The sequence below is a fragment of the Gastrolobium bilobum genome, unplaced genomic scaffold (genome assembly GCF_033153095.1).
Source record: "Gastrolobium bilobum isolate Gb01-03AN ecotype WA unplaced genomic scaffold, APGP_CSIRO_Gbil_v1 utg1951, whole genome shotgun sequence".
In the NCBI taxonomy this organism is placed as follows: domain Eukaryota; kingdom Viridiplantae; phylum Streptophyta; class Magnoliopsida; order Fabales; family Fabaceae; genus Gastrolobium; species Gastrolobium bilobum.
Window position 1 is genome coordinate 393,455 of NW_026898281.1, and position 11,572 is coordinate 405,026.

Genomic DNA, 11,572 nt, shown 5'->3' on the forward strand with positions numbered 1-11,572 from the left:
AAGCTCAGGTCTTCACGAGCCGAGCCAAAGGCCCCTGGCTCGTTTAGCACCCCTACACTTGACCCATTTTCATACCTGCTAGTTGCAGCAAAAATTAATTTGTTAAATCAATGGTACAAGAAAATAATATCTATATCAAAAATTATAAATGTGTAAACATTTAATTACTTATTTTCTCCGATAGTGATTACAACTTGAATTTTAATTTTTTTAAAATATAATTTTCGCTTTAAATAAATACGCAAATTTTTTAAGTTAGAAGCTATTTATAAGTATAAGTTAGGCCAAACAGATTTTGGAAAAAACTCTTATAACAAAAAGCTCTTTTTTTATAGCGAAGAAAAAAAAGCTGAAAACTAAAAGCTACTAGGAGAAGCTTTTTTTAAGCTCTTATCTGTTTTTCTTGAATTATGTGTTTTTTTTAAATGAAGAGTGATAAAGATAGAGAGAAAGATAATTTTATTAAAATATGTGTTTAAATAATTTTTAAGCTAAAATTTTTATGTAATTTTCAAACAACTTTTAATTTTTTTTTAAGCTCTTTTTTTTTAACTTTAGCCGTCGTATTTCTGTATTTTCAAGGCGCCGAGTGTTCTCTTTATTGACGCAGATTATGATTTGCGATGGATGATTAAATACTAAAACGCGTGTTACAGTGTCAATGTAACAAGAAATACGATCTAATGAACAATTTATGTTATAATTGGAAATAGAACAAGAAACAAGAGAAAATCTATGCTTATTCAAATAAGAAGAACTAGAATCAAGCAAACAAGCAAACTCGGAATACATAATAACCAAAAGCAAAACTAAGGAACATAATACAACATAGCATAAAACAAACGGCGATTTGCAAACAAGAGCATACACTTAATTGACAATGTGATATGCTCTTTTAACATGGGAAAGCTTCAAAAGCAACAAACTCACACTATTATTGCACAAAAGCATAGTAACGCGTAAAAGGGAGCCTGATGTTGCCAATATGACACAATAAACTATGCATCTTATATTCAATTAGGAGGCATCCATTGCAGCTCAATCCCATAATTCCAAGAATCAAGAGGGTCATCAGGCTTGAAATCCACCAAAGAAGTGTAAGCAGTGCAACTCCCAACCCTGACCCTGATCTTATGGGAATTCATGGAAGAGTCTTTCAAGTAATGACAGCAAAGGGTGCCCATACACCCCCTTCCCTCCTCCACTTCTTTCTCAAACTGCCTACAGATGCTGTTTGAAGAACAGTTCAGAGGAGATTGAAGGATATTATCAGAACAATTAAACAACATAACTGTATTGTGTTTAGATATATTAAAGGGTAAGCTTTCATCAAGCAAGAATCCTCCCCCAGAGAGATCAGAAGAATAACAAGTGTCTTTCAATATAAGGGGTGGACTAATGACAAGTTTGTTAACACTCGGGTCAATTCTAAGGATCTTATAGTAAGAACTTGTTGCTGACAAGAACTCTAAGTTGCCATCGTTGCAATAAACTCTGTACCTTGAATCTCCACAGTCATCGTTCGTGCTGAGTGGGTATGGAACTGCAGAGTCACCACAATCCGGACAAGTACTAAGGGCTGATGCATTGATTACAAGAGTAGTTAGTAGAAAGAGTAGAAGGGCTACCATCTTTACTCGAATGATAGAAACAAGGAAATGTTTTTTATCCCTTGATTAGCAAGTAAGGATTGCACAACAATGTGGCCTATTTATGATCGGCTTCTCTTTTCTCACGTCATAGCATTTCTCATGCTATAGATATAATAAGTAATCCACTCATCACTTGTTAAAGAAAAATGAGTTAATGAGTGGACTGAATTCTAGAGTCTTTTAATAAGAAGTTAATGAGTGAAGATAAATGAATAATTTTCTAACATGTTGAGTTTATGCGCTAAACAAAAGTTTCTATAAAACCCTAAAGTTATCTGAATGTACTTTTACTATTACACCATTAATTGTGTAAAACAATGTTATTAGACTTGTATGGGTCTTTGATGTAATTGATTACTTACATCAGGTATATATATAAATATGAAATGAATATAATAATAAAAATATAATAATAAACATATATAGTTGTGACTAGAACACGAACTGTGGCCCATATAATACCACTTAAAACAAATCTACAGGGATGTACCGAATTCAACTGGCAAAAATAATTAAGTTCAAAAATTTAAAGTGATTTATTTTTTCGAACCAATTTAGAACTAATTAACCGATTCAAAATTAGTTCTGAATAAGTTTTGAACTGATACAACAACTGAAGAATTGTAATCCAATAAATTGGGTCAGATACAATAACATGTCAAAATATCTTGGGCTTATCAATTGTATAACTTGTATAAAGATTTGCACAATGATTGAATATGATAAGTGAAGCATTGTTTATAATAAAAAGAGAGAGCAGAATAACAAATAAATTAGTTCAGTTCATTAACTAATTTAAACAAAATCAATTTAGTTCATTAAGAACACATTTATTACAAACTAGTTGGGTTAGTAGCAAATGAACCCAAATAAGAAAAATAAAAAACAATTGAGAAAAGATTGAGAAAAAAAAAATTGAAAACAATTAAAAAAATATAAATGATACTAGAATTTAAAAAAATAACAAACAATTAAAAAGAAAAAGAAAAAAGAAAGTGAAAATAACGACAAAAAGGAAAGAAAAACACATAAGAGAAAAAATAAAAAAGTAAAGAAATAGTATAGAAATAAAGGGTTTATCATTTTTCCGTCAACTTGAAATAAAATTATTTTCATCAACTTCAAAATTACATTATTTTAGGGATTGAAAAAATTAATAAAGAATGTTTTATTAAAATTTATATTTAAAAAATTATTTTTTAAAATAACCATAGTTAAAACCAGTTCAATTCATGAACTGATTTTTTTAAAATAAAAAATCGCATAATAGCCGGACTCGATAAAAGGTTGCATACCTTTCTATTCAAGAGAAGAAAAATAAAGAGAAAAAAATAAATAAAAAAGAAGAAGAAAAGAGAATAAAAAAAATAAGTTCAAAAATTAATTTTTTAAAAAATTCAATTAGGTTCATAAATTATTTTAAATAAAAAATTCTTTTAAGTGAAGTGCAATTCAGTTAACAGAAGAGTTCAATTTTTATTTTTTTTTATACACACTCCCATCAATTAAGAGTTGATATACCAATTTCGATATCAGATCATATATTTAACGAGTGAATTGACTATTATGAATCAATTGGTAATGGAATTTTTGGTTAAACCGGCCTGACAAGTTGACCTAGCTTTAACATCAGGTACCTTTGTTTAAAAATAAAATAAAAGGTCGCATGCCTTTCGTCCATTGTAAAAAATTGTCTAAAGACACTAGTGACTGGTACTTCGGAGGAATTAATTATTTGGAAATTGAAACCCAACATGTCATATTGTTTAGAATGAAATTGAAGACTAATCGACATGTACATGAGATTTAATTGGAGATGGATCATGTTAAAAAAACATAATATCATGATGGGAAAAAATCACAATATTACAAATGTAAATTAACAGTCATAATTTTGTAATTATTTATTTTAATAATTTTTCTCTTCTCTTTTGTTATTATTAATTTATTTTATATGATTATAATTTCTCAAATAATTATATCATATATATATTTTTTAATACCAGAGAATTCACTCTCAATTTAATTAATATGAACACCAACGTAACACAGCCACGTTTACACACAAAAGCAATATAAAATACTAACATGACACAGCCACTGACACAAGAATGCAATACACAACACTAACACCACACAGCCACTGACTGACACAAATTAATGCGATATAATTTAATATGTACTATTTCGAAATATAGTATCATATTTGGCATAAATTATCAAAAGCAGTTTGACTCGAACATAATCATCTCATAAAGTGTTTATACTTCGTAGTTTAAGAACATATAAATATTACATTGTTCGGGATTTACATCGTATTAAGTGGAGAATCATATGACATATATCTCATAAAAAGAGTGGTTGGAACTAGGAAGGATAAAAATTATAAGTTTCATTTTTTCAGTTCAAACAAAAGAAAAAGTAAAAGAGGAATTAAATCTAGTCGGTATTATACCATGTACCTTTCACGGACATTTGTTAAACAACCAGCGCACAACTTTGGTTCAGAATTTAATTAAAAAACCTTAAAAGTTAATCACTTGCTCAGTGTCATATAAAATATTAAGTCAATTATGATTATGAGTATGAGTATTTTGAGTAAAATGGCTCACCAGACGCACTATGGGGTACCACTTGCTTCTTTGAGGTGATCCCATTTCCAAAAGTAGCTCCTAATCAATAAACATATTATGGGTACAATGATAGTGGTAACGTACAAACAACTTGAGTTTCTAAAATGAATATTAGGGCTTTAAAGTTTTTGCTAAGTAGTGTTTTGGTTCACGTGTTGAAGATGTGGCCATACCTGGTTACTGAGAACTTTAATGGTGCATAATCAACAAATATTAATTAGCAATGTCTTATAGTCTTTAAGATGAATATTAATAGACCACCTGTCAGTCTGTAATCCACTGAAGGATCTACCCATAATTTTGTTTTTTCTTCTTTTTATTTATACATTCGTGTATATAACCCAAATATTTGAGTTTCACTTTCCAGAGGAACCAAAGATGCTAAAAAGGTTAGCACAAAAATATAAAATTTAATCCAAAGCTCAAATGATACTTCGTATCTAATGGGAATATGTCAGCTGGGCTGATCTGCAATTGATTTTAAAGATATGAATCAAACCCGTTTTCACCAATTCTTTTAGGTGTGCCTGAATAAAAATTATTTATCACTTAAAATATAGGGATAAGATGTATCCCTACTTTTTTTACATATTTATTTTACCAAAAAAAAAATCATCTAAAAATTCTAGGTATATTAATAATTTTTGAATATTTTTTTTTCTTAATTTTATTTTTATACAAGTCCGTAAATAAGAAAGATGAACAATAATTTGATAAAAGATTGAGTTCTCGATATTATCAATTATGATCATGCTTTCATTTTAAAAATGGACAATACCAATTCCGCTTTTTATTTATGGGATAAGATATTATATCAATTTTTTTTTCATATCTATTTTACCTATTCTTTTTTTTTAATTATAATTTTAACTGACTTTCACCTTTTCTCTCTCCTACCATTGTTAATTAAGATTGTAATTTAATGGTATGAAGAAAAATAAATGGCTCTGGATGCCAGAGTGGAAATTGAATTTTAACTTGTGGACTTGATATATTATGTGTGTGCAACTTCAAAAAATAGCTTCCAGTACAATTCATTCATACCCATTCATCACACGCAGCGTATTACAGCTACTTAGTCTATGTTTTATTTTTTAGCTCAATTCGTCAAAGTAGAATTATCTATGCAATTGAAATCTCAGAATAACTAAAGTACAATATGAATCTATTCAATCACGAGCAATAATTTGAAGAAAAAAAAGAATGATAAATACTTGTAATTGTGTCTCAGTGGTTAAGCCGAAGCATTGTTCCATCTAATCATCGCATTCCGAATGCTCTTCGCAGCTGAATCCTTATCATTCGTCAAACATAACAAAACCATAACCCTTCCTTCTACTCAGCACTAAGCAAAGCTATCACATTTGGGCTTAGCCCCATGGGCCTACTCTTTTTTACAGGAGGAGACCAACAAAAGTTATAAGAAAGCCCAATTATGATCTGCTCGATTTTTAAATGACGGGCCAGCTTGTTAGGCAAACCATTTGAATGAATTTTAAACAATTAGTAGAACCGAAGCCGAAGATCAAGCAAAAAAAAAATAAAAAAAAATGATAGTTTAAATTTTTTAAATTTCTTTTATAATTCAATTTATCAGTTTAATTTTTTTCTGTTTAAATAAAATCCAAAATGAATAATTTAGTTTTCAAGATTATAAGGATAAAAATAAAGGACAATTTTTAATTAACTTGTCTTTTTTTTGGTAGAATTAATTAACTTGTCTTTATTTGTACTATATAAGTGTTTTACTTGCTTTATTTTTTTAAGTGTGATGTAAATCATTTTATTTCGTAATTTCTCATTTTATTGTTGTAATCTATATACAAGAATTTGGACAACCGATGAAAAATATAAATAAATTAAATAATAACACAAGTTTCTTTTATGAGTTTGATGTTTGTCATTTTAAATGACATAAGTTATGTCATTTTAAGAGAGAGATATACATAAGGAATGAAAATCATGGGAGAGAAAGTGGATGATTTTTTTTAATTTAAATTTTAAATAAAAAAATATTTTCTTGTGTCTATCTCTCTTAAAATGACATAATTTTATGTCATTTAAAATGACAAACACTTTTTCCTTCTTTTATTTTATTAAATGAGAAATTCTTATGTACTTTGAAATTATTATACTCAATCCAATAAAAATATAATATTTTAGCTGCAAGTTCTTAAATTATATTTAAAATTATTCAATAAAATATAAATTAAAACTGGGCTATTTAAAGTATTTCACTAAAAAAACATTGGAATTCTCTTAATAAAAATCATCTTGTAATTAATATTTATTCATAAAATCTTTCGCAGTACAAATTATCTCGATGAAAAACCTCAAAAATAAGAAAGAATTACAATATTAAATATCTAAAATGTTGCGTAGCACAATACTATTTTTAAAAATATAAAACATGCCAGAACAAAGATATATAAAATTATATTTGAGATTTTCTTTTATTAATCCTATCAAATAAACATAACATTGATAAAATAATGGAAAAAACACTTCTCATGTTGCATGAGAAGTGTTTTTTTTTGTTTTATGACCATTCGATTTTTGTGTAATTTTGTTTTTTATAAATAAATATGAGACTCACCACTAGATGAGTCACAATATAAGAAAATGATTCTCATACAATATAAGAAAATCAAAGCTCTAAAACAATATGAACCAACATAATCCAGAATGACAAGTTATATAGTATGAACCAGGTATGAGTGACGATAAAGAAGGCAGTATATCAACCAGTGTCCTAAACTGATTGTGTTTTTTGAAACATTGTGTAATGTAAAAAATGAAAAAACCAACTTTATGAAAATAAAGAAACTTTTTTGTTTTTTTTTTTGGAAATTAAAATAAAGAAACTTTAAAAAGGGGGAAAATGATACATATTGTGATGTGATTCTTTTGCTATATGTAAGGATGTTAACGCAATGGAAAAGAAGGTAAATGGAGAATTTGGGATGCGTAAAGAATCCAATTTCCAAGTACAAATTAATTAATTATGAGAGATTTTTTTTCACTCCGGTGTAAAATTAAAAGTCTTACTTCTTATCTCAGTCGTTGATTTTCATCAATTTAACAATTGTAATTTATTAAGTTTATCAATTAATTAATTATTGATTTCAACTAAACCATATATGTTAAATAACGAAAATCAATGGCTAAAATGCAAAGTAAAATTTCTTAATCTTACATTGGAGTCAAAAGATTCTTCCTCAGATGTGCGTGAGTGTGTGCAGTGGTGTTTAAAATTAAGTTTTGTATTTTAAAACAGGTTAAGCCTATTTAAGATAAAATTTAATCTCACTTGACCCATTTTCATACCTGCTAGTTGCAGCAAAAATTAATTTGTTAAATCGATGGTACAAGAAAATAAATATCTATATAAAAAATTATAAATGTGTAAACATTTAATTACTTATTTTCTCCAATAGTGATTACAACTTGAATTTTAATTTTTTAAAATATAATTTTCACTTTAAATAAATACGCAAATAAAAAAAATACAACGCTAAAAGAAAATAAATAAAAGCGTTACATATGCCGGCAATAAAAAATGCCTATATCCTAATACTGTGATATTCTCAAGTTATACTCGCGATCCCAACAAACCTAACATTGAATCAGATATTATGGTATAAAAAGATAGAAAAAATTTGTGAAATGTTCATCATCATCCACTAATCTTTTACCAGTATTTCCAAGCCTACTTACAATCATCTCTACGTGGCCCATGCTATATTGTGCATGTTTGAGGGTGGAAAATTACGTGATGTTTCTTTACTTTTCTTAATGTACTTCTTCCATTTGGTTTACAAATAGAAAAAACGAAGTGTATATGGGATGATATTTCTGTAAATGGGTGTTAGTTGCTTGTCAAACGATAAGATTTTAATTTTAATTTATCATCAGCATAAAATATTACTCAATCATGCATTGTCATAATACTAAAACAAATTTAACTCTTACAATGACTATTTTATTTCTTTGATGATATGGTAATGCATATATGTTTAGTAAATAAAATGTCATGCTATAGCTTTTTTCTTTCTTTTTTTAAGTGTCTTATTAATGTAGTTGAAGAAACAATTTGAAAAAACAGGAATTATACTTTCAAGCAGACAAAAGCCTCACGTATCACACAAGTTCATAAATGAATGGATGGACAAAAAGTTGAAATGAACATGTAGGTGAAGTAAATGAGAAAATTTCATCTATTAAATAAAAAATTGTGAGGTTTCAGTACGCATTTAATCTATGCACGCAAGAATGTTGCTATTTACATTATGGCAAAGGGACCAACAAGTGCATAAGCATTCGAGAATCTTAACTTTATGTTGGGGACTTTAATATATTACACACGTTGAATCGATGCATGGCCAATCCCATGTCTATGCATAAACTTTGGGTAATGCTTTTCTCATGTTATTGGAGAGGAGGGAAGTTTCATACACACTCAAATTTATGGTGGGGCTCACACATAAAAAATAAAAAAAATTATTACACGCAAAATGAACTCCCACTAACATGAGAAGAGAACTCTCCTACAACATAAGAATTCTTTTTCCCATAAAAACTTTATATGTACATATTTTCTTTTGAATATATATATTTCATATTTATATAATGTTATATATTTTTAAATAAATTTATATAAAACAAATTGCATTCATATTGTTATATAAAATATTATAAAACAATGTATTACTTTTTAACTTTCTTTGAATCTATTTAACACTTCATTGTTACAACATTATTATTCATATTAATATAGTATTTTTTTTAAAAATAATAATAATTAAATATTAAATTTACATACGTTATTTTTGCTTTTGACTACCATTAAACCATTCAACCATGCATACATTTATTCGGTTCAATCATAACCTTAACAATATATAAACCCCCAACCACAACACCAAGAGAAACCTCATAATAAGCCTTAACCTTCTCATTTTGGATCATTTTCTTCATGGATTCTTGTCTATCGTTTCTTTTGTTTTTTTCCCTTCTCACTTCATTGCATATGCACGTCAATGGTACTCAGGATGATAATGTTCCTTTTGAGCAAAACTATGCTCCTCTATGGGGGCAAGAAAATATACGGCTTCTCAACCAAAGCAGGGAAGTTCAGCTAACCTTAGACCAACATTCGGGTAGATTTCTCATCCTCTTGAAAAAGCACAAATAATACGTACATATGCATATAATATATACATATACAAAAAATTATTTTGCACTTGATACGTGGTTACTTATTTATACGTACGCAGTGGCGGACCCAACAAAATTTTTTTATGTCCGCACGTTTAGTGATAGGGGCAAAAAAAATTTTGTGTGAAGACAATCTACATTAATGCTTTACAAAAAAAAAATAAGTTGCTACATTGCTAACTAATATAAGAGTAAATATTCGTTTTGGTCCCTAACAAAAAATTCGGTTTCCACTTTAGTCTCTTACAAAAAAAAATTAGTGACCTGGTCCCTATGGAATTCAAAGTAGACACATTTTAGTCTTTCTAAGTGACTAATGTGGGTCTTTTTTGAATTTGTAAGGAACCATAAGTTTAACTAAATTGATCCACTTTAAATTTCTTAGGAATTTCGAGATTAATTTTTTTTACAAGAAACTAAAGTGGAGACCATATTTTTTTGTTAAGGACTTAAAAGAATATTTATTCTTAATATAAATATTAAATTAAGAGACAAATAAAACCTACTAAAAAAATAAAAACTAAAATCACAATTTTTGATGTCCGCACTTGCGGACATCTGCCCCTTACTGGGTCCGCGGATGTACGTACGCATGTGATTTTACTGAATAACATTTAAAGGTGATAGTTATTAAGAATAAACACAATTAACCATTAACAATCTTGAATTTCTTTTTAATATATAGTTTTTTTTTTTGTCAGGTTGTGGTTTTCAGTCCTCGCAGAAATATGGTTCTGGATGGTTTAACATTAGGATTAAGTTGCCACAGAAGGATTCCACGACAGTGATCACAACTTTCTATGTACTTTTTCTTAACTATATATACTTGTAATTCTGCATATGCATGTGCTCAGATTCTTTTATAACATCAATTTCCTTAATATATGCTCTTGTCTATGTATATATATTGCAGTTCATCTCAGATAGCGGAGCAACTAGAGATGAAATTGACTTTGAATTCTTGGGTAGTAATAAGCAACGACCTTATTTATTACACACAAACATATATACAAAAGGGCAAGGTGGCAGGGAGCAACGGATCATTCTTTGGTTTGATCCCACTGCAGATTTTCATAATTACACCCTTCTCTGGAACCAACAACAAATAGTGTACATATCAATACAATAACTATTCTATTCTCTTTTCCTTGCCTAATAAAACTTCTTTGACGTGTAATTAGGATATAGCTTTTCCTAATATTGAAATGAAATCTTGCAGATTTTTTGTGGACGACACACCTATCAGGGTGTTCAAGAACACCACAAGTAAAGGAGGGAGCTTCCCAACACAGACATTGAGGATTATGGCAACAATTTGGACAAGCACATGGGCATCTGGTGGACTTCCAGTGAAATGGAGTGATGCACCCTTTGAAGCACACTACAAAGGATTTGGAATCAACAATGCGTGCCAAACACAGAACACATATGACCAAGAATGTTATTCCTCTAAGTATTGGTGGAATGCTGACAAGTATCAAAAACTAAACCCTCTTCAACAACAGGCCTACAACAATGTGCGAAAGAAGTATTTGAATTATGATTATTGTACTAAAATTCAGAGTCCTGAGTGTCAAGGTTGAGAGACATGTAGAATAATACACGTGCAATGTCGAGAGACATGTAGAATAATACAGTATAGTTTGATTAATTTGGGGTCCTTTTCATATACTTGAAATAAATGAAAGAAAAAATATTATCCCTAGTTGGGACTGAAAATCTCTTTTCTATCTCTTTCAATGCTTCACAAGTGGTTAGTTCAATTAGTTTTTGAACGCGAAAATTGATTAACAAATTGATAAAATAAAATCAGCTCAAATTACTTCCCACCTTAGCTTTGCACAATCTTTGCACCTCACCTTGAAAATCGAACCATTGCTTTTTTAAAGACTGCTATGCAATTTCTACTAATAAAAAGCGGTTAGATGAGAGAGGTATAAAGAATGTGCAAATATAGTTTTTAGAGAAATTTTGCTTTATCAAATTTTATAGGACAATACAGAATTAAATGGTTCACACAGTGTGAGAAACTTCCTGGCTATTTCATCAGCTTAGCTGGCTTTGAAGGGT

At 28.9% G+C, this 11,572-nt stretch overlaps 2 protein-coding genes across 2 annotated transcripts; one reads left to right on the top strand and one right to left on the bottom strand.

The window, feature by feature from the left end:
• Positions 1-1,013: 1,013 nt before the first annotated feature.
• LOC133314452 (wall-associated receptor kinase-like 15) lies at positions 1,014-1,631 on the bottom strand. The gene has a single exon (XM_061515928.1). The coding sequence runs from the start codon at positions 1,629-1,631 to the stop codon at positions 1,014-1,016; it is 618 nt and encodes a 205-aa protein (XP_061371912.1).
• A 7,683-nt stretch (positions 1,632-9,314) lies between these two features.
• On the top strand, positions 9,315-11,085 carry LOC133314470 (putative xyloglucan endotransglucosylase/hydrolase protein 1). Its single transcript, XM_061515952.1, has 4 exons — positions 9,315-9,444; positions 10,204-10,304; positions 10,416-10,612; positions 10,722-11,085. The coding sequence occupies exons 1-4, from the start codon at positions 9,315-9,317 to the stop codon at positions 11,083-11,085; spliced, it is 792 nt and encodes a 263-aa protein (XP_061371936.1).
• Positions 11,086-11,572: the final 487 nt, after the last annotated feature.

Coding starts and splice junctions, on each gene's coding strand:
- LOC133314452 (XM_061515928.1), bottom strand. CDS start 1,631: ATGGTAGCCCTTCTACTCTTTCTACTAACTACTCTTGTAATCAATGCA.
- LOC133314470 (XM_061515952.1), top strand. CDS start 9,315: ATGCACGTCAATGGTACTCAGGATGATAATGTTCCTTTTGAGCAAAAC. Junction 10,305..10,415: donor CAGTGATCACAACTTTCTAT/GTACTTTTTCTT, acceptor TATATATTGCAG/TTCATCTCAGATAGCGGAGC. Junction 10,613..10,721: donor TGGAACCAACAACAAATAGT/GTACATATCAAT, acceptor GAAATCTTGCAG/ATTTTTTGTGGACGACACAC.